Here is a 24,084-nt window from a genome sequence, read left to right on the forward strand (position 1 = left end):
CTATTCCATCAATACAGAAGTGTGATGAAAGCCCATCTACACACAAACCTCTGTACAGTAAATACACCTGTATACTTATATATATACACAGTATACTTAAGTACACAGATACTTATCAAGAAACTGACTCCAAACAAGGAACATAAAAATAAAGAGTCACCAAGCAGGAACCTCCCACTTCCTCTATAAAGTCCGTATTTCCCCAAGTCCTGGAACCTCTAGCGTGGGGCTCACTTTCCTGCATGCTTCTCTCAATTCATACCAAATGATATTGCATCTGCTGATCTCAACCTAATCAATACAATGAGTACCACCTCAGCATACTTCACTTCAGACTGTATCCAGAGACGTCAGGTGTGGAATGACAACCCTTCAGCTTCATTACTCGGGTGAGACCTTTCCTTTCTCAGGATCCTCTAATTCCATTTCAGCTCGTTCACTTCCTAACAAAGCCCCAAAACCTAGAGATAGACCAGGTCCCATGAGACAGGGTATATGTTCACATGTATCCATAAATTAGGGCAAAACAGATACCTGAAAGTAAAAGTGCACAACAGTCTGCAGTGAGTCAGTATATGCAGCAAGCAAGTAGAAAGACCTAAAAAGACACCATAAAGTACCTGATGAAACAGTTTCTACTGTTATGTACAAACTCTTGTATTTACTGTCAAATGTAAAACATTAATCCCCCAATAAAGAATTTTTTTTTAAATTAAAAAATAATAAAAGTAAACTTGAACCAAGAAAGCAAAAAAGAAAGAAAGAAAGAAAGAAAGAAAGAAAGAAAGAAAGGAAAATTTCTACTTAGACCTAAATACCCTCCTCACCTACTTCCTACTACACTTCCCCCAGTCACTTCAAAGCTAACCTTATCAAAGTAAGAACTACAAAAGCTGAATAAGGGCAAGAGACTGGCATGCTTTAATGGTGACTCTTTAGTCACTATCAGGCCACCCCATCAGCTGGGGGCCTAGTTGGGGAGTTCTGGGATTCCCACACAGACATGATGGGCCTAGACCTCAAATAGATCCCTCTCTCCATTGTCACTGGTCATCTCCATCAGGACTAACACAATGGACCCCTTTGTGGCTTCCCATAGGATCTTGCCCTCAACGTGAATCAACAACACTAGAGTGTGTTCCTCCTCCAAAGAGAGGCTGGATAACATACTCTATCTACCACCTGAGGAAGATGGGTCCTGAAACTGGGGCAGTTTGGAACGTTCCTACTCATGACCACAGAATGCAAGCTCAGACCTACAGGGATGCAGAGGTCACATAGGCTCCTAACCTGAATATGGGCCCCAGATCAAATTGATGGGATTTTCAGTCCACAATTTTTATACATCTTTCCAGGGAGTCGGGCTGTAGTGCAGCGGGTTAAGCGCAGGTGGCGCAAAGCACAAGGACCGGCATAAGGATCCCGGTTCGAACCCCGGCTCCCCACCTGCAGGGGAGTCACTTCACAGGTGGTGAAGCAGGTCTGCAGGTGTCTATCTTTCTCTCCTCCTCTCTGTCTTCCCCTCCTCTCTACATTTCTCTCTGTCCTATCCAACAACGACAACTACAACAATAAAACAACAAGGGCAACAAAAGGGAATAAATAAATAAAATAAAATATTTTTTAAAAAAAGAAAAAAAATACATCTTTCCAATATTTTGAGCTACTCTCTTCCTTGATCCAGCTTCCTAGCCCTTTTTCCAGCCATGACATCATCTCCCCAGATATACCAGATGTCAGGCTCAGGCAAAAACTAGTATAGTCATGGGCCCTTTGGAATATAACTAAAATAGGTCTACTAGCTATCTTCAAAATGGAGACCCCAAATCTACATCTGCAATATTCCAGCCTTTAAGTTCATGATTAGTCAACAACTTGCTCGGCCTTATCTGTCAACTCTTTTTTTCAGCCACCAGGTTCCAGATGCCAGCATGATGCCGACCAGACTTCCCTAGGATGACCACTCCACCAATGTGTCCTGGAGCCCTGCTTCCCCAGAGCCCTTCTCCACTAGGGAAAGAGAGAGACAGGCTGGGAGTTTGGATCGACCTGCCAATGCCCATGTTCAGCGAGGAAGCAATTACAGAAGCCAGACCTTCCACCTTCTGCATCCCATAATTACCCTGGGTCCATATTCCCAGAGGGTTAAAGAATAGGAAAGCTATCAGGGGAGGGGATGGGATACAGAGTTCTGATGGTGCGAATTGTGTAAAATTGTACCCCTCTTATCCTATGGTTTTGCCAGTGTTTCCTTTTTATAAATAAAAATTTTTTAAAAAACAGTCACCAAAATTATGATGACTTATGGAACTAAATACAACATTAGAAATTTATTTACCTGGCAGAGCGAGACCATGATCACAAAGGTGGTTTTCCCAGGGTGAGACTTATCCATTCATTGTACTCTGGATGTGCTGACCCCTGCGATATCCCCAAAGGTCAGAAACTCAACTAACCGCTTCATTTGTGTTGGTTGGGGGATGGGGGGGCTGCATTTGTGCTCTCCCTGGAAAAAAAACAAGTTCACAATAATGCAGAATGGATTGTAAAAGATAATCTTCACTGATCATCTTCTTGAGAAATAACTATATAAATAGAGTCTATATGAAAATTAACATAAATTTGAAGCCACATTGTTGGTGCCATCAATTAAGTGGTTAAATATGCAGGAGATTTTCTTTGTTCTAGTGTTTGCTGAAAAGAAGAATTTTCACTGCATTGCCTTGTTGACCTAAGATAAAGATGAAATAAATTATAAATTATAGTATTTACAGGTAAGGTGGTTGGCTCTGATTACACAAAGGGCTGGAGATATATATATATATATATTAATAAGACAACACCAGGCTCTGTCATCCATAGAGTGGGTTCCCTTGGTGCAGTCCTTTGTGCTTTTACCACATCCTAAGGTCCTAAGGCAAAGTCATAGTGCTTCATGGAGAAGTTTAAACAACATGATGGATTCGGAAGCTCATGAAAAGAGGCTGCCAATCCTGACATCATCAAAGCAGGACATACCGCCTCACATTGCACATGTTGGTGATCTGAAGCATTACCTGTGTGGCTACTGTGCTGCTTTCAACAACATGGCACTCACCTTCCCCATCCAGAAGGTTCTCTTTTGACAGCTGTATGGGATCAAAACCCGGGACACAGTACTTCAGTTGAAGAGAGATGGGTTTCGAAACTTGTATTGAGGAATCCTTCCTCCGTTGATGCACTGGCGCTTATGTTTGGTCTGTACTGGGATTTATCTTGCCTTCTCTGGAAGCACAGCAGTACCCCAGAGTTTGCAATGCGAAGTTTGGCAGCTGTGCTCGCAGGGATGACAGAAGCAGTATTCACTCCATTGGAAAGGGTTCCAATGTTGCTTCAAGATCACAGGCATCACGACAAGTTCACAAACACTTACCAGGCCTTTAAGGCATTAAAATGCCATGGGATTAGAGAGTACTATAGAGGCTTGGTGCCTATTCTGTTCCATAATGGATGTAGCAACGTCCTGTTTTTTGGCCAAGGCCCCATCAAAGAGCATCTGCCTACTGCAATGACTCACAGTGCTCACTTGCTCAATGATTTTATCTGCGGGGGTCTGCTGGGTGCCATGTTGGGAATCTTATTTTTCCCAATGAATATTGTAAAAGCTCCCATGCATTCTGATTGGTGGGGGATTGCAGTCCATCCCCAAAGTGTTCCCAAAAATCTGGCTGCAACAGGACAGGAAACTGATCAGTCTTTTCAAAGGTGCCCATCTGAATTATCACCACTCCCTCATCTCTTGGGGAATAATCAATGCAACTTATGAGTTCTTGCTAAAGGTTATATGAAAGAAGTCATCAGTTAAGTGCCATTTATCAACTGAATAGACCTTCTAAGAAGAATGCAATTAGGTTTTGTTCCTAATTGGTGAAATAAATGTTGGTGTGATAAGTCTAGAGGACTTTGAATTATGGGCAAAGCTGTTTTTCTTTAAACACCAACAGATTTACAATAAAGGGTTCAATAGGAAAATTTAATAAATAAGTAAATAAAAAACCAATTAATGAGAAGAGTAATAACTAATGATAAATTAGTGAAAAGAGCAACATTGATTTATATCTTTGTGAATCTTTTTAATATCTGCCTTTATAGAAGGCAGGTAGATTTTCACATCTCTTCTGCATTCAGTCTGTTGTGAAAAGAAAAAAACAGAACAAAACAAAAGCACCAGTCTCACAAAAACAAGTAAGGGTATTTCCACTATCTAAAAGGAGAGTGATCCTATTTTTTAGAAGATTATGGTTTTAGTCTTTGCCTGTGATCTCAGATTATGACATTATTATCACTGTCAAACTCCTTTTATTTTTCAGTCTCAGATGATCTCAGAATTCTTCTAAATTCAAAGTAAGACAGTAGGGTAAATTGATTAGAGTATAAACTCTAATCTTAAAATTACCTATCTGGAGCTCAGAAAGTAGCACCAATGGTAGTGCAATAGACTTTCATAGCTGAGGCTCAAGAAGGCCCAAGTTTAAACAAACAACTTGCTTATTGACAATATTTGTGTGTCTCTCTCCCTATCTCCCCCTTACTTCTCAACTTCTCTCTTTCCTATACAAAAAATCGGGGGTGGAAGGGAACAGTCACAGGAGCAGTGGATTCGTAGTACAAACACGGAGCCCCAGTGATAACCCTGGAGGCAAAAAAAAACAAAAACAAAAAAAAGTTGTGATATGAGTTATTAACTGCTTCCAAACATAGTCAGAGGGGGCTAGGCAGTGGCACATAAGTACTGAGAGCAAGGACCTGCGCAAGGATCCAGGTTCAAGCCCCTTGCTCCCCACCTGCTTCACAGGTGACAAAGCAAGTCTGTGGGTTTCTATCTCTTTCTTCTCATCCTTTCTATCTCTCCCTCCTCTCAAATTCTCTCTGTCCTATCTAATTAAAAAATAATAATATTTAAAAAATAGAAAAAATGGCCACCAGGAGTCCTAATTCATAGTGCTGGCACTGAGCTCTAGTGATAACCCTGGAGGAAAAAAAAAAAAACATCGTCTATTCTTACTATCAATTGCCCTGCATATAAGACCAAATATGTAATTGTACTAATTGTTCTAAAATTGCTTCATTTGTGTGTGAATCCTCCACTAAGTGGAACTCCCCAGGAACTCAAAAGATTTCAAGTGACTTGTATTGTTTTCTCAGAGATGTTGGCAAAAGACTGATATATTTTCTTTATTTTAATATTTATTTATTTTCCCTTTTGTTGCCCTTGTTTTTTATTGTTATTGTAGATATTATTGTTGATATTACTGATGTTGTCATTGTTGGATAGGGCAGAGAGAAATGGAGAGAGGAGGGGAAGACAGAGAGGAGGAGAGAAAGATAGATACCTGCAGACCTGCTTCACCGACTGTGAAGTGACTCCCTTACAGGTGGGGAGCCGGGGGCTCAAACTGGGATTCTTATGCCGGTCCTTGCACTTCACACCTTGATACTGATTTACAAAATTATAATAGGCATCAGATGTTCTTAAAGCTTACATCAAAGAGAGTTCTGCCAATATTTTCCTCTGAATATTTGATGATCTCTCGTCTAACTTGTGTATCTTTGAACCATATGGAGTTTACTTTTATATGAAGTGAAATGTGGTGGTCCAGTTTCATTCTCAACCCAATTTTCTCAACACCATTTGTTGACTAGGCTCTTGTTTCTCCATTTGATGTTTTGGGCTCCTCTGTCAAAAATTATATGTCCATACATGTGGGGGCCTTATTTTGGGGCTTTCAATTCTATTCCACTGGTCTCTGGGTCTATTTTGGTTCCATTACTGGGAAGTTTTTTTTTTTTTCTTTTCTTTTTACCAGAGCACTGATCAGCTCTGGTTTTATGGTGGTGCAGGGGATTGAACCTGGGACTCTGGAGCCTCAGGCATGAGAGTCTGTTTGCATAACCATTATGCTATCTACCCCTGCCCTTCTTTTTTTTTTTTTTTAAGATTTTATGTATTTATTAATGAGAAGCATAGGAGGAGAGAGAGAGAGAACCAGACATCACTCTGGTACATGTGCTGCCAGGCACTGAACTCAGGACCTCATGCTTGAGAGTCCGATGCTTTAACCACTGTGCCACCCCCTGGACCACGGAAGTTTTAATTATAGTGGCTCTGTAGTATGTTTTGAGGTCAGGAAGCATGGTGTCTCCATTCCTACTCCTTTCTCTTACCTTTGGGTATTTTCTGGCTCCAGGTATCTTTTGTATTTTAAATAAATTTGGTGGGACCTTGATAGGGATTGCATTAAATCTATGTATGGGTGTGGGTAGAATAGTCATTTTGACAGCATTAACTGTTCCAATCCATGAGCATGGGATGTCTTTCTGACTTTTTTGTTTTCTTTTGGGGTTTTTTGTTTGTTTGTTTTGTTTTTTGTATCTTTTCCTATTTCCTTGATTAGTGATTCATAGTTTTCAGTATACAATTCCTTCACTTACTCTGTTAGATTTATTCCTAGATATTTGAAATGTTGCTGCTATGGTGAATGGAATCGATTTCTGGATGTCTTCTTCCTCTAACTTGATGGTTACCTAGAGGAATGCCACTGATTTTCGTACATTAATTTTGTAGTCTCCTACCTTATTATATTGCTTATTAGTTTCCAGGGGTTTCCTGTTGGTATGCTTCTAAATTCTGCTTATAAGACCTTCTGTTTTTATCATCACATTAGGTTCGCTTGTATTATTTAGATGTGGTCTATTTACATAATCACCTGGGTCCGCCCTGCCTGTAGGGTATTGGTTTAATCCCCACTGGTTAGATGGAAGCTTTCTATGTTGTTTGTGCTCTTTTTTTGCTCCGCCCCCTCTCCTAGTCATTTCCTTTCCCTTGCCACTTCTGGTGAAGAGATACATAAAAGGCAATGTATCTGATTAATAAATGAGATACTGCTTCCCAGCTCAGCCATGAGTCCCTGGTCGGCTGTCTCCCGCCCACGAAGCTAGACAGGCAACTGGCGCCCTGAACTGGGACTGGCAATTTCTTACTGGATCCTTTTGGATTTTCTACATATACTATTGTATCACCTGCAAACATTCTTGCACGTTGCTGGTGGAAACGTAAACTGATTCAGATTCTAGATAAGACAATTGCACTACCTCGTTCAAAATTACATATTCCCTCCCAGGCACTTATCCTACATATATTCTTGTCTATGTATAAAGTGGTATTTTAAACAGCTATTCAGGGTTGTTTACTATGGCAAAAAAAAAAAAGAGAGAGAGACCCTCTCACCACTGTCACTGGTCATCTCCTAAGGAACAACATAATGAACCCCTTTGTGGGCCCCCCTAGGACCTTTCCCCCAATGTGGATTAACAATGGTAGAGAATGTTCCATTCTCCAAAGGGAGGCTGAATAACATACTCTACCTACCACCTGAGGAAATTGAAATTGGTGCACCCTGGAATGTTCCTACTCATGACCACAGAATGCAAGCTCAATGCTATTTAGACAAAAGGGATTTGGGGAATCGGGTTCTCTTCTCCCCTCCCTAATTCCAGGCACGGACCCCAACGGCAATCTACCAACAGAGCAACCTCGGGGTGGAAAACTGGGATGAAAATATTTATTCCATAATAGCCAAAACCTAGAAGCAACTCAGGTATCCAACAACAGGTGAGTGGATGAATAAGTTGTGATATATATATATATATATATATATTACCCAGCTATTAAAAATGGTGAATTCCACATAATTCCCACCACCAGATCTCCGTATCCCATCCCCTCCCCTGATAGCTTTCCTATTCTTTAACCATCTGAAAGTATGGACCCAGGGTCATTGTGGGTTGCAGAAGGTGGAAGGTCTGGCTTCTGTAATTGCTTCCTTGCTGAACATGGGCGTTCACTGGTCGGTCCATACTCCCAGTCTGCCTCTCTCTTTCCCAAATAGGGTGGGTCTCTGGGGAAGCACAGCTCCAGGATACATTGGTAGGGTCATCTGTCCAGGGAAGTCTGGTCGGCATCATGCTGACATCTGGAACCTGGTGGCTGAAAAGAGAGTTAACATACAAAGCCAAACAAATTGTTGAACAATTATGGACCTAAAGGCTGGAATATCGCAGATGAAGTTTTGGGGGGCACTCACTGCAGACTATTGTGTACTTTTGCTTTCAGGTATATATTTTGCCCTAGTTTATGGATACGTGTGAACATATGCTCTCTCTCACGGAACCTGGTCTATATCTAGGTTTTGGGACTTTGTTAGGAGGTGAACCGCCTGGAATGGAATTAGAGAATACTATGAAAGGAAAGGTCTCACCCGAATAATGAAGCTGAAGGGTTGTCATTCCACACCTGAAGTCTCTGGACACAGTCTGAAGTGAAGCATGCTGAGGTGGCACTCATTGTGTTGATTAGGTTGGGATCGGCGGATGCAATATTATTTGATATGAATTGAGAGAAGCATGCAGGAAAGTGCGCCCCACCCTAAGGTTCCATGACCTATGGTTTTGTTAATGTCTTTTTTTTTCAAATAAAAAAAAGAAAAGAAACAAAATAATAATAATAATAATAATAAAAGATTCTTTTAACTTTATGTAAAGGTAGTTTCAGATTCATACTCCTTGAGATTATACAGGTCAAAGTAGACCTGCTGTTTTATGTATTATGATATATTCTCATGATATGCTATCTCAAGGATATATATATATATATGGAACAACTGATTGTATTCCCAGAAACTTAGACTCAAAGTAAAAGAGTTGGAGTGAGGATTGTCTCCTTGTTTTTTGTTTGTTTTGGAATGTGTTGAAAAAAAGCTATAAACTGGTACAAAGTAAATAAATTTAGAGATTATATTTCCGCATAGGGAAAAACCACTGTAAACTTTCTGTCCCACTTTCTGCTTGCTAATGCTGTTCTGAATTAGGAGGCAGGTTATCTCTTACCATGCTCTCTATCTTTGGAAATACAATTTGACAGTAAAATTGTGTACAACACTCAATATTAAGATGGGGACATTTGGACAGTTTCATGCATAATTGAAATTGGAATCATCATGGCAAATCAGATAACAACCTAAAATCCCCTTAGATGCCAGGCCGTCCTCCTGTTATTATCCTCTTAAAGCCAAAGGACCTTAGGCAAATTATGTTATTTTCTTGGTTTCTTTCTCCTAGTCTGGTATAAAGAGGTTCAGACAGAGACCTTTCTGTACTTCCTGGATTTAAATGTTTTCTCCTACTAAATATGTCATATTACCTCTCAATACTTTGTTTAGTCATTCTGGAAAGAAAAACAAGCTATGCAAGAAAGTATGTTTAAGTCTCTGAAGCACACCATCTCACCCAGCTGGCATACTGATTCACTCCATTTTCGTCTGCCAGAGGCTGACTGACTGTGGTTGAGTCCAGAGTCATTAAACTAAAATAAAAATATTACTTTTTTAAAATTAAAAAAAAAAGGTGAATTCACCTTCTTCACCCCATCTTGGATGGAGATTGAAGATATCCTGTTAAGTGAGATAAGCCAGAAAGAGAAGGATGAATATGGGATAAGCCCACTCATAGACAGAAGTTGAAAAATAAGAACAGAAGGGAAAACACAAAGCAGAACCTGGACTGGAGTTGGTGTGTTGCACTAAAGTAAAGGACTCTGGGATGGGAGGGAGTGTTCAGGTCCTGGAACATGATAGCTGAGGAGAACCTAGTGGGGGTTGAACTGTTACATGGAAAACTCAGAAATGTTACGCATATAAAAACTGTTGTATTTTACTGTCAACTGTAAACCATTAATCCCTCCCCATAAAGGAAAAAGAAAAGAAAATATTTATTCCAGTTCATTGGCACTGTTTCCTGGAAAGACCTCCCTCTTTCACCGTGAAACTGGACTGGTCCCCAGGGTCCCACAAGGCACATCCATTTGGGTGTTTTCCCTGAGCTTCTTTCATTAGGCTCCTTGCTATAAAGCTGTGCCTTTGGTCTCTGACATGACAGCTGAATCCCAGGGAAGCAAATACTTCTCCACAGGGAACTCCTATTTAAAAGTATAATTTTCAGTGCTTTTCCTGCATAAACATAAACATTCAAAAGCAATTGTTATATCAAGAAAAGCTGCAACAAGTGAGTCAGGTATGTCAGTCAGGATGTCCTGAGCTCCTCAATTGCAATAACCTGAGGAATTGGTCTGTCAGTCTGATTAAATTCCAGGGAAAGGGTAGTTGACAGTACAGGTGTGTGTCTCAGGTCACTGAATTTCATCACCCCCAGCTTGATAAGGTAGATAAAAGGGATGAAAGGCAAGCCAAGAGATTGCCTTCAGAAAGAATTCCTTGTTTTTTCTGGAGGTAGGGGAGATGTCAGTGCCAGGAACTACACCTGAAGGAAAGACACCTGTGAACTCTGCCCTTGAGCCCCTTATGGCAATCTGAGGCTTGGACAGGTTAAGGGGTCTGAGAAGTAAATAAATGGGAGAAGCAAGATGAAGGAGAACCAGATGAGGAGGGGGAGGAAGAATCTACAAATTTCAGTCTGTACTTTGATGTGACCATTTCCTTAACAACTCTGTAGAAAGGATTAATTCACTTTCTAGCCCATTCTACAAATGATGACATCGAGGCTCAGAAAAGTGCAGTATCTCGCCTGAGGTCACAAACCAGAGTGCCCAGGTCAGGATATGAGCCAGCCCAGGATTCTGATGCCACATTCTATCCTCTTGCTCTTAGGGCCATTTTAATGTAACCGAAAGTACCCGCTTCTAACATCAGAAATAAGCATTTGTCTTTATAACCTGTGTCTTGGGGTCACGCAGTGGTGCACCTGGTTAAGCGCACACATTGCAGTGCGCAAGTACCTGGGTTCAAAGCCCATGGTCCCCACCTGCAGGAGAAAGCTTCATGAGCAGTAGAGCAGGACTGCAGGTGTCTGTTTCTTTCCCTCTATCTCTCCTCTCAATTTCTCTGTCTCAACCCAATAATAAATAAAACAATATTAAGGAGGGGGAAGGCTGAACCTGAGACCTCAAAGCCTCAGACACAAAAGTCTTAAAAAAAAAAAAAAAACCTGTGTCATTTTTTTCCTTTAACTGTTGCATCTTGATATGCTATTTGGCACTGGTAAAGAAGATGATTTTTTTCCTGTTTTCTTTCCTTCTCACCCTGGGTTCATCTATACGAGCGGAATGGGAAAAGTACAAGTCATTTTTATCAGTCAAGAGGACAAAGAGAACATACCCAGGAGCCCCAGAACTGCCAGGATTCCTTCTTGAAGACAGGATCCAGCTGCATAACTTTTGGGGCCACTCCAGACAGGAAAAGCTTTCCATAAGAACATCTGGAGTGAAGATCAGAACCCTCCTATATTGGGACTCCCTATGTGTCTTTTGCTTCTGAAAAGACAAAGGAAAAACCACCTTCCATTAGCGGTGTAGATTTCGGTTAGGTATAGAAAAGAACCTCCTAATGTTGAGTGATGGCCATTGGATCATAAAATGAGTAACCTAGAGAGAAAAGTCTACAATGAATTGGTTTGTCAGGTGCCATGTGCTTAATCCAGATTCAATAGATGTGGTTAATTATCTCTCACTGTATTCTACACACACCTGCCTGAGTTTCACTATCACCTCACATTTATTATTGCCTGTGAGCCTTTGTTTTGTTGATCCCTTCATCTAAAAAGTCTTTCCCTCCTTCTGGATGCCCCAATTCTATTTAGACTTTCAGGTCTAGTTCAAGTTCCTGAGCCTGCTGAAAACTTTTCCGGTCATTTCAACCCATATGAATTGACTCCTCTTAGAATTTGACATAATTGTGGGGCTTAGTTAAGATCATTTGGGTCAAGGATAGCCTGTTCTTCAAAAGTCAGGTGGAAATACTGTTACCAGAGTCAGAGGGAAAGAACAGTGGGAGGCAGAAGTGTTGAATGCCACAGTTGTCCACTCTTTAGTAAACTTGTGACACCGGACAAATAACAACTGTTCTCTGTCTGAGGGTCTGCTACATGCTACCAGCCAACTCTTGTTTGCATTCTATGGGTTCCTCTCCTGTGAGAGAAAACACACATAGACATTTGTCAACTACATTTCCCAAATTATGCCAAATGATGAAGCTGACACTCTGGGACTTGCCAGTGCTATGTCGGTTTGGAGTATAGCCAGTTTCCTCAGCATATCTTCACCTCTCATACAGTGTCATGTTGCCACTGGAAAACTGTTATCACACATTATGTTTTCATTTCATCCTCATCACAGTATCATAATGCTCAATTCACAGAGAAGAAAACTGAGACTCAGGCAGAGTAAACAGTGTGCACCAACTCATATAGTGAGAAGGTAGCAGAACTAGCACTGAAAGCCAACCTCCTTAAACTATGAGTAAAAGGTATTTGGGGTTTTTCGTTTATTTGTTTGTTTGTTGGCAATTTTTATTATTAGTGGCTTAACAGTGGTTTACAAAATTATAAGATTTCAGGTGTGTGTGTGTAAGTTACCACAACTACTACCAAAGCCCTATGCCCCACCCTTCTGATAACCACTGTTGTTCTCACACTTCGCTTACTTTTTTTTATAGAAACTTCTTTTGCTTTAATTATCTATATTCTACATATACATGAAAACTACCCAATAGTTGTCATTCACGTCTTAAGTTAATTAGCAGAACCACCTTCAGCTCCATTTATTTTATACTGAATGAAAAATATTAGCTTTTTACATTGCAGAGCTGTATTTCATTGACTATATATCCCACAACTTCTCTGTCCAGTCACCTGTCTTTGGGCGTTTAGCTTGCTTCCATGGTTTGGTTACTGTAAATAGTGCTGCTATGAACATAGGGTGCACACATCCTTTCAAACCAGTGTCTCCATGTTCTTTGTATATATGCCTAGGAATGAAATTGCTGGATCATAAGGTATACTCAATTTTATTTCTTTAAGGACTCTCCATACTGGTTTTCAGTGGGGCTACACCAATTTCATTCCCACCAGCAGGATACCAGCGTTCCTTTTTCTCTACATCCTCACCAACACTTGCCATTTCCGTTATGTAGCTGTAGGACATTCTCACAGGTGTGATGTAGAATCTCACTGTGGGGGGTCGGGTGGTAGCACAGCGGATTAAGTGCACATGGTGCAAAGCGCAAGGACCAGTGTAAGGATCCCGGTTTGAGCCCCCAGATCCCCACCTGCGGGGTAGTCGGCGGTGAAGCAGGTCTACAGGTGTCTGTCTTTCTCTCCTTCTCTCTGTCTTCCCCTCCTCTCTCAATTTCTCTCTGTCCTATCCAACAACGAACAACATCAACAACAACAATAATAACCACAACAAGGCTAAAACAACAAGGGCAACAAAAGGGGGGAAATGGCCTCAGTGGATTCATGGTGCAGGCACTGAGCCCCAGCAATAAACCTGGAGGCAAAAAAAAAAAAAAAGAATCTCACTATGGCTTTAATTTGCATTTTTTCTGTGATCAGCGATGTGAAGCATTTTTTTCCTCTATCTGTGGGCCATCTATATGTCTTCTTTGGAGAAATGTCTACTCAGATCATATATATGTATATATGTATGTGTCATTTTTGTCGTCACAGTGGCTTAACTGCTCTAGGCTGATTTTTTCAGATAGAAAGACAGAGAAAGAAACACAGATTGAGACAGTAGGAAAGACATTACAACACTGAAGCTTCCTTCCTTCAGTGTAGTGGGAGCTGGGCTCAAACCTGGGTTATCCACATGACAAAGCAAGCACACTATCCAAGTGAACTGTCTTGCTGGCCCTATCAAATACTTTGCCCACTATTTTTTGAAGTTAAATTATATTTTATTTAATGACTGTTTTTATTTATCTGTCTGGTTTTCATGTTTGAATAAAAATGTCTATTGTTTTATAAACTATCAAGTTTAATAAAACATTTCTGAGGTTCTGAAATGGATTACTTCAGTCACCATTACTCCTTAGGGAGAAAATTTGTCTGACATGGCCACTCATTGTTATTTTGCCCACTTTTATAGACGGATTTTTTTTTTCATTATACTATACATGCTTTGCAAAACACGTCCCAAAGAAAATCCCCCACACCTATGTGACCTCTGCATCCCTGTAGATCTGAGCTCACATTCTGTGGTCATGAGTAGGAACATTCCAAGCTGCCCCAATATCAGGACCCACCTTCCTCAGGTGTAGCATAGAGTATGTTGTCCAGCCTCCCTTTGGAGGATGGAACATTCTCTACCATTGTTGATCCAAGTTGAGGGCAAGGTCCAATGGGGGCCCACAAAGGGGTCTATTGTGTTGTTCCTGATAGAGATGACCAGTAACAATGGAGAGAGGGATTTATTCGAGGTCTACGTCCATCATGTCTGTTTGGGAATCTCAGGACTCCCTGATTAGGAACCCAGCATTCCCACTAAAATGTAATCATGATGAAAACAAAACAATATTTGAAGATTCATGGTGGTATCCTCAATGCCTATCACATGCTTGGAAAAATAAAAGCTTAGAAACATACTGATGGGCCAGATGGGTGGCGCACCTGGTTGAGTGCACATGTTACAGTGCGCAAGGACCCAGGTTCAAGCCCGACTCCCACCTGCAGGAAGAAAGCTTTGCAAGTGGTGAAGCAGGGCTGCAGATGTCTCTCTATCTTTCTCCCTCTCTATTACCCTCCTTCCCTCTCAATTTCTGGCTGTGTCTATCTAGTAAATAAATAAAAAGATAATAATAAAAAAACATACTGATGTAAAATGGATTGGAAAATGATGATGGAACTGATATTAATGAAAATTATGACCCTAAAGTTTAATGTATCATTATTCATTTACTATATTTTTCATTTCAAATCAGAACCTAGAATTCAACAAATAACAAAAGAAGAAACAGATAAAACAGATCCAAGTGGCTATAGCACAGAACTGATAGATAATTACAACTAAAAGGAGAAGACGAGAATCAAGGTATCAGGGTCTGATGTGAACAAGCCAAGTTACTCATCCCTGATTCCTCAACCCAGGCTGAATTTCCCTCTGTGTACAGGGTATGTCACTTCAGTACTATTTAAAATGTCTTCACCTGGTGGTTACTGCTGGGAGGGTGGGCTGCAGAACATTGGGGGTGGGTGGAGTATGGAGCTATAACCTGTAATCTTATGATCTTGTAAGCCACTATTAATCACAAATAAAAAGTGACATATATATATATTTAAATGTCTTCATCCACTCCAACAAATGTGAAATGATCAACAAGGAAAGTTCAGGGGAAAACTGCTCACAAGGAGTGTTTCTGTTTAGCGGGAACTGAGTTTCAGTCCCTTCCCACCAGCAAGGACCTCTCTCACCCCAACAACCACTGAGTAACTAATTGCAATGGCGAGCACTAGACGAGCACCAGATGGCTTGCCCTCTGACTCATCTGCTCCTAATCCATCTTCACAGTTTTCCATCAGTGATTGTCTATTATCAGTGCCTACAATATTTCTTTTACACATCCTTTTTTGGATTGGTGCTGTCTCTAGGAAGTGAATGGCATCATCTACTCGCAATAGATGTAGAGTCACTTGGGTCTGACTCTGTGTGGATGATGAATCACTGATCATCCTGATAAGAGACTTCCTACCAGTATTTTTACATTCTGCTCCCTTGGTTCAGTCCTCTGTCTCCAACTTTTTTTTGAGTCAGCCATCAAAAACCACATAAAGAGCTAAACAGAAAAAGAATGACTTCACTGGTATAAAACAACTTAAATTGGGAAGTTTGTCTAAGCTAGCAACACTTAAAAGGAGTAATCATGAGAGCTGATCTAGGAGAACTGAGATCTCTGGATCACCCTGTTCACATTGGTGCTCTAACGACACCATGAAATTTCAGCCCCTCTGTGCTAGAAGTGTGACTGACAAGTTGGCTCTCAAAGTCATAAAAGTCAAAGTGAGAAAGTGTAGAGATAAGACTTGGAAGATAGCTCAGCAATACAGTATAAGACTTGTATGCCTGAGGCTCAAGGCTTGATCCCCAGCACTGCGTATGTCAAAGTGGAACGGTGCTCTTGCCTCTCGAAAAACTAAAGAGAGGTGGGAAGGGTCTGATTTTATACTGAGTATGATTAGGATGATGGAACAGCTTATACTTAAGGAATGCCCATTAGCTGTAGCCATCTCTGAGCACCTGACAGAGTATGGTCTTCCTTATGAAAGGGCTTTCTCCCTGAACCACCAATAAAGCACCAAGCTGACCACGCATGGCCAGGAGGACAATGTGCCAAATGAGCCCTACCAGTGCCATTATCCTGCAGTCTGGTGCTGGGAATAGTTTCCTGTCCCATCACTACCACTGAAAGGTCAAAACCCATAGGCATAATTGAATTTAAGAGAAAGGTAGAAAACAAAGTGTCAGCATATAGATATAGATATGATAAAGAAGAAGTGGGGTTTTGGTGTTATGCTGAACATAGTTAAGGTGATGTGAGTTTACGCACTTAAGAGTTTTCCAAGAAAAGTCATGCATATTTATGAGGAAGAAAGGTAGGCAGATAGATGCAGTTGACAGTCTGATGCTGCATGTAAAGAAAACAGCAGAGAACTCTTGTGGGGGGTGTATTTTCAGGATAGTCATGAGGAGATAGTTAACTGTTGTCAGGGAGGATTCTTCCGTGTTGTCTCTGTTGAGCAGTTCTGTCCAGCTAGGAGTTTGAAGTCCTAATCATCAGCACAAAAATATCTGCAAGGCTCTGTGTCGATCCAATCAAAGGCTGTGTGCTTGGGAACAGGGTGGTAGCACAGCGGGTTAAGCACATGTGGCACAAAGCACAAGGATCCCGGTTTGAGCCTCCGGCTCCCCACCTGCAGGGAAGTCGCTTCACACACGGTGAAGCAGGTCTGCAGGTGTCTTTCTCTCCCCCTCTGTCTTCCCTTCCTCTCTCCATTTCTCTCTGTCCTATCCATCAACAACGACATCAATAACTACAACAATAAAACAAGGGCAACAAAAGGGAATAAATAAAAAGACTGTGTGCTCTTTGAGTGGGGCTCACATCATCCAAACTACAAGTTTCTGCTGGTTTATTTTTTTTGTTTGTTTGGGGGTTTTTTTGCTTCTCTAATCCTAGAGAGTTCATCTCAGTTTTGACAAGAAAACAAAGGGGGCAGAATTGCACAGTTTTGATTATTTGATTGTAACTCCAGTCACAGCGATTTTGCAAGGAGCTTTATCCTCTCACAGCTTCTATTAAGCCACTCTAGACCTAACTTAGGTAAATATACAATTTAGCAAAGCAGTAGGACTGTTGTCTCAAAGCAGCTTCACACTGTTATTATCCAGACTGTCACCCTTTCTTTTTTCCAAAGATTTATGTTTTTATTATTTATTTAATATGAGATAGAAAGTTTCACAGGAGAAAGAGAGGGAGAAGTCAGAGCAACACTCCAGTACAAGCAGTGCTGGGGATCTAACCGGGAGCCTCAGATAAGCCAGCCTTGTTCTCTTAACAGTTGAGTTATTTACTTGGCCACTAGCTGCCCTTCCAACCAGACATGTTAGGGTCAAATGTAAGGAAGCATGTTACCCACCCCTGACTGGCCAACCCAGAGGGGCACACAGATATTCCCAGGCACCATAGTGATGTCATGTGCAGACTGTTGAGAATAGACAATTGGGGGTCCAAGTGGTGGCACACCAGGTTAAACACACATAGTACAAATTTCAAGGATCTGTGCAAGTATCCTGGTTCAAGTCCCCAGCTCCCCATCTGCAAGTGAAGTAAGTCTACATCTTTCTCTCTCTCTTCCTCTTTTTCTTCTCCTTCCCTATCAATTTCTCTCTGTCCTATCCAAAAGAAAAAAAAATGGCCACAGGAGCAGTGGATTTATAGTGTAGGCACCAAGCCCCAGCAATAACCCTGGAGGCAGAGAGAGAGAGAGGGAGAGAGAAAGAGAGAATGCACAACCACCTCAACCTGCAGCAGTTACTGCTTGGCAAAAGCGTAAATATTGACAAACCCAGTATAATCTTGGCTCTGCCATTAATATCAGTGAGAGTCCTTCACTTCTCTGTGCCCCAGAGCCCTCATGAGCAAATGAAAACAATGCCTCCTCACCTGGCTGTTGTGAGAATTTCAGGTAATCACACCAAATGCCTATCCAACAACTAGCCCCAGATCAAGTGCCTACTAATGACAGCTGACCCTTGGACAACATAGGGGCAGGGAGTACTGTTGTGTAAACTTTCATCCTCCCCAAGCCTTACTAATAACCTGCTATTAAGCAGAGCTTGTCTGAATGTATAAATAACTGGTTAGTACATATTTTATGTTACAGGCATTATACATTGTAGACTCACAATAATGCAAGTTCAAGAAAATGTTATTGAGAAAATTATAAGCAAGAGAAAATACATGTATACTATTATATTTATTGAGCCATAAGTTTCCATTATCTGTTGAGTGAACACAGTACATTCAAGACCATGTTGTTTAAGGGTCAACTGTATATGAACAAAGGGTGAATAGTGAGTGCAAGAAATGTTTTGGAGATGGCAGGGTTCACAGGCAGAGATGAGTGTTACCTGTGGACAGAGGTCAAGAAAAGCATGGCAAAGATGAACAACGCCTTGAAAGATGGGTGAAGTGTTTGGCGGATGACTGAGGGGGAGAGCACATGAAAAGGGAACAGCTCTAACAAAGCTGGGAATGGAGCCCAAAGTACCGGTTCCATTTGGACAGATAATTCGATGTAGCTGAAGCCGCTGGGGAGGTGGGAGAGATTGGAGATTAGATAGGGTCAGGTAAGAGCTAGGTAAGAGGGGCCATGTAGAGTCATTGTTAAGTTGTAAGGGGTGTGGAGTCACCAGTTTCTTGCCAGCGAGGGCCGCGTCATGATAAATTAGTTACAATAACAAATGGATAGTGAAGAATTGAATTATTATATACTGAACAGAAATAAAGGTATATGAGCTAACAGGAACCTTTGTACCATCTGAGAAGAGGTGTCTTAATCAAAGACCTACCACTTAAGAGGAGTAATAATGATGCTGATTTGAGAGAACTGTGATTGATAGAACACTCTTTTCATATTGGTGCTCTAATGACACTTTAAAATTTCAGCCCCTCTGTCCTGGAAGTATGATTGGCAAGTTGGGTCTCAAATCCTAAGTCATAAAAAGTAGCCTTGGAAATGCTCTCTACTCAATTTGACTGGATTCTTACTTCACAGGAGCCATTGCTTTTGACCTTGGGGCACAAAGCTGAATAGGATAAAATTAGTAACTTAAAGCAGAGCTAGGTAGATGCAGATTAACCTTTCTCTTATACAGAGTGTGAGACATGAGAGAGAGATAAAAACAGAGAGAGACAGGCATCATAGGCTCTTTGGAATATAACTAAAATAGGACTGCTATCTACAAAATGGAGAACCCCCCCCCAACTCTTCATCTGAACTATTCCAGCTTTTAGGTTTATGATTAGTCAACAATTTGTTTGGCTTTATATGTTAACTCGTTTTTTCACCCACCAGGTTCCAGATGCTACCATGATGCCAACTGGACTTCCCTGGGCAGATGACCCCACCATGTGTCCTGGAGCCCTGTTTCCCCAGAACCGTGCCCCACTAAGAAAAGAGAGAGACAGGCTGGGAGTATGGATCCACCTGTCAATGCCCATGTTCAGCGGGGAAGCAATTACAGAAGCCAGACCTTCCACCTTCTACACCCCACAATGACCCTGGGTCCATACTCCCAGAGGGATAAAGAATAGGAAAGCTATCAAGGGAGGGATGGGATATGGAGTCCTGGTGGTGGGAATTGTGTGGAGTTGTACCCCTCTTATCCTATGATTTTTCTCAGTGTTTCCTTTTTAAAATAAACATTTTTAAAAAAATGTCCTTTAAAAAAATTTCAGCAAATTAAAAATACAAATAATTTTAAAAAGAGAGAGAGAGAGAGACAGAGAGGAGAGACAGAAGGAAGGAAGACACCTATAACACTGCCCTACCAACTGTGACGCTTCCCTCTGTAGGTGGGGACTGGAAGTTTCATCTTGGTTCTTGCATGTAGTAACGTATGCACTACTCAATAAACCACCACCCAGTGTCAGTCTGTCCAAACCTTATTCTGACACTTACCTGTATGATTTTGGACAAGTTACTTAATCTCTGTGAGCCTCAGATTTATCAAGTATAAAAATGAAGGTACTCAGGGGTCGGGCAGTAGCACAATGGGTTAAGCGCATGTGACGAGAAGCACAAGGACCAGTGGAAGGATCCTGGTTCAAGCCCCCGGCTCCCCACCTGTAAGGGGGTCGCTTCGCAAGCGGTGAAGCAGGTCTGCAGGTGCCTATCTTTCTCTCCCCCTCTGTCTTCCCCTCCTCTCTCGATTTCTCTCTGTCCTATCCAACAACAACAACATCAATAACAACAATAACAATAATGAGTACAAGGGAAAAAAAAGGGAGGTGGAAATGAAGGAAATCCTAATCACTTTGTATGATCTTTAAGGTCCAGAGTGAATACACAGGAAGCACTAAACAAAGCAAGTTAGAACCACAGAAGTGAATGATGTTCATGCCTGATGGCACTAGGTTTGAATCTCTTATCTAGTATTGTGTGACCTTCTACCCCCTTCGCAGCAGTGCTCTTAACTTCATAAGGCACATTTCTCAAACTTCTAATCTTTTCCTTGAACTACAGTCTCCCATTCTGTTACTAATGATGTAAATCCTTCACCTCAAACCTATCAAGTTTCTCCCTATCACTGAGCAAAGATGGTCTGTTTAATTTACCCTGGTAGTTCTCCATCCCATAGGGATAGTTCTCTATCCCATGTGAGTAACCCAGGGTCAAGTCTGGGCCCCACCACATCACAGGAAGCTTCAGCAGCATGGTGTGCACCTCTCTCTGCGTCTAACTAAAAATGAAGGGGAGAGAGAGAAGGAGAAAGACGAAAGATCATGAGACATTCCATCCTCACTACACCCTCCCAGGCAGTCTTCACTCACACCTCCCCTACTAGTAAAAGGCCTATGATATAGCCATCCCCTCACCTGCAATCAAGATACACACCAGGGCCTGCACGATAGCTCATCTGGGGGCGAGGGGGTGCCTGCTGTGCCATGCGGGCAACCCAGATGTGAGCTCCAGCCTCCATGGCACTGGTAGTGTTGAGGTCAGAGGATGGAGAGGAATAACCCAGGAAGCTTAGATAGTTTGCTGCACTACACTTGCACACATGGGGCAATGGGACAGTGGGACAATGGGATATAGAGTCAGGGCACAGGGATACTGCACATATGGGAAGCGGAAACTTGAGGACTTTAAGCACAAAAGATACACACTTTGGGAGGAATGCTGGTAAGGTAACCACACCTGGCATTGCTGGTAAGGTAACCACACCAGGTGTGATGTGTGTAAGTTTTAACAGGAGAGGGATTTCACACAGCAAGGCCTTTTGGAATCCTTGCAGTCCCTCGGAGAATCTATCCCCCCAGTTCCCTTTTCTGTACTGCCTCTGCCTCATAATTTAATAAAAGAAGATTGGAAACTGTATACACATCACGGTGTTCCCTTGCGATTCTTTTAAGAGACTCCAGGATGAACCCACGAGGGAGGGAGCTGGGAAAGGTACCAGTTAGCCTCCACCCCCAATGGTAGAAAGCTTGCTGTTGTGATATCTTTCCCACTCTCTTCCCTTCTACTCCTTATTCTCTTTTCTATCTGAAAAAAAATTGACCCAGAGTGGTGAAGCCCAGCAACTAAAAAAAAGACACCTCCAAGCTAAGCAAGAACAGGCCCCCTGACTAAAGAAGGACTGAAGAACAGGGGTGGGGAGGGACTGGATGGAAATCCAGGGGCACATCAGACTTTCTCAGGGGTTGCTTGGCAGTGAAACCAGGTCTGCAGGTGTGAGGTGACAATGGCCAATGGCGGTCTGAGGAACTGGCCCAAAATCCTACCACTAGTTCAGTTTTTGTCTGCCTGTGTCTAAGCCCTCAACACTTATACAAGATAGTTCACTGTAGCAAAGAATGTGTTTGGGAAATAAATGAGCAAAGCACTGAGAAGACACCAGAATATTCACAAATTGGTGTATTTACTTTGCTATTTACTAATAAGTTGAATACATACAGATGTTATCTGAGTCCCTTTAAATCAGGCCACTGAAAGGTCACTACCTCATGCTAGCTCTTCCTGCTGGCTGAGAGCGCTGGGGGGGGTGGGGGGGGCTGGGGACTGGTATCCAGGTCCCAGAGTGGCTTCTCTCTGCACCTTCTGACTGCTCCACTAGCTCTGGTCAGTTCTCCTTAGATTCCCCCGCTACTTTTTCTTTGGCCTTCCAAACCCTCCCATTTACTCTTCCTTAACTCCTCCTCTGCTGCTCTCTTCTCCTCCCCTCCCCAAATCTGTGATAAAGAACAGAGTCAGACAGGCCTGGTTTAGCAGCTCTATACGTTGAAAATGGCTTAACTTCTCTGAGCCTCCGTCTCCCCATCTGCAGAGTAGGGCTCCTGAGCAGTGGGCGTCAGCAAAGGTCAAGAAGCCGGAGCCCTGAGGCAGGTCCTGCATGAAGCCCCTGGCAAGCAGATGCACTCGTCACAGCCCTGTAGCTGAGCACAGACTTTACTATGCCGGACAGATGGGAAGACTGAGACTGGAAGAGGTGCAGCCAGTAACCCAAGAGCAACTTGTGTGGAAGAGGTATGAGCCAAGTTTGTGTGTGTGCTTGCTGCCCTCTTTCCTCCCAGGATGGTGGCAAACCAGAAAAGTGGCCATCAGGAGATGGCAGGTGCACAGAAGCCGGAAGTGTGTACTGTGGCTATTTGGCACCTTCCTTGCTTCATGCAGGAAGCATCTTCCCCCTTCAGGCACACTATCAAGGCAAGGACCCAGGCTTCTCTTCCCCTGGGAAGGGAGGGGGCGGTGTCAAGAAGAGTGGCTATTCAGCAAACTGTTGGGCTGTGTTGTGTCACGCTCCCAACCTGAGACCTGACGTGGAGAAGACTAGAGCCTGCAGAGCACTGGGAAGCAGAGCAGAGAGCAGTGAGGAGGATGGCCTCCTCAGGGACGTCTGCTAGCACAGCCACGTAGCCAACTCCTGCAGCGGGTGAGTCACCTTAGCTAGACCTCACAGAGCAGGAAACTCAGCTTGAAATCAATATTCTTGAAAAGTTGCTGAGTGGGAATTCAAATCCGGATTTGTTTGACACTGAAGGCCAATCCCTGCCTTCTGTACAGGTTACCTTCCGAGGGGCCACCTGCTCCAGGCCTCAAAATGTGACATGCAGAACAAGTGAATCAATTTCAGGGCAAAGTAAAAACACATTCTTCCCAAATCTCACATCACAACTGGGTCGAAGAGGAAACATAAAGGAGGCGGGAGACACAAACACGGCGAGAGGAGCTGTGTGAGCAAATGTCAGCTTCTCCCTCACCTGACTTGCTGCTCTCAGCAGGGAGGGTCAGTGGCTAGTCCCTATGCTATGGTGATACGTTCCAGGGGAGAAGAGGCCTCCCAGCTTGAGTGTCTTCAGGGCAGCTGCACTCCTTGGGCCATGGACTCAGTTTTGCTTTTTATACTGTAGAGCAATAGAATTAGATGATTAGAATCAAGTTGGTATTCAGCAAAAAGACAACATACATAAATTTGATCTGAAGATCATATCATACTATCTATGGTTTATTAAGTCATTTAAGTTCATGTATTATAAAATGACTGTAAAGCAAAGGAAAAGAGAAAGTAAAGAAATGCAAGGGGGATACCCTTAAACTAAACAAAAACAATGTGTCCTGGAGCCCCGCTTCCCCAGAGCCCCGCCCCACTAGGAAAAGAGAGAGGCAGGCTGGGAGTATGGATCCACCTGCCATCGCCCATGTTCAGCAGGGAAGCAATCACAGAAGCCAGACCTTCCACCTTCTGCACCCTATAATGACCCTGGGTCCATACTCCCAGAGGGATAAAGAATAGGAAAGCTACCAGGAGAGGGGATGGGATACAGAGTTCTGGTGGTGGGAATTGTGTGGAGTTGTACCCCTCTTATCCTATGATTTTTCTCAGTGTTTCCTTTTTATAAATAAAATTTTTTAATGGAAAAAAAATTAAGCAGTCATTAGAAGCAGCTGAAGAAAACCAACAGCGGAGAAAGGATA

The 24,084-nt window shown here is 42.3% G+C and overlaps 1 protein-coding gene and 2 pseudogenes across 3 annotated transcripts in view; 2 read left to right on the forward strand and 1 right to left on the reverse strand.

Moving 5' to 3' along the window:
• The first annotated feature begins 2,330 nt into the window (after positions 1–2,330).
• On the forward strand, positions 2,331–2,510 carry LOC132542155 (U1 spliceosomal RNA; annotated as a pseudogene).
• Positions 2,511–2,951: 441 nt separating this feature from the next.
• Positions 2,952–3,850, forward strand: LOC103120329 (mitochondrial nicotinamide adenine dinucleotide transporter SLC25A51-like; annotated as a pseudogene).
• Positions 3,851–7,479: 3,629 nt separating this feature from the next.
• Positions 7,480–24,084, reverse strand: part of LYRM9 (LYR motif containing 9) — a 35,136-nt gene continuing 18,531 nt past the window's right edge. The window contains exons 4-5 of one of the 3 annotated variants that reach the window (XR_009553136.1): positions 23,370–23,513; positions 7,480–8,026 (exon numbers count right to left, since the gene is read on the reverse strand). Coding sequence is in view for 1 of the 3 variants with exons in the window: in XM_060204005.1 (XP_060059988.1) it covers positions 23,496–23,513 (18 nt within the window). In the remaining 2 variants the exon portion in view is untranslated. The other 2 variants (XR_009553137.1, XM_060204005.1) reach the window with 2 other exon arrangements.

The sequence above is a fragment of the Erinaceus europaeus genome, chromosome 12 (genome assembly GCF_950295315.1).
Source record: "Erinaceus europaeus chromosome 12, mEriEur2.1, whole genome shotgun sequence".
NCBI lineage: Eukaryota > Metazoa > Chordata > Mammalia > Eulipotyphla > Erinaceidae > Erinaceus > Erinaceus europaeus.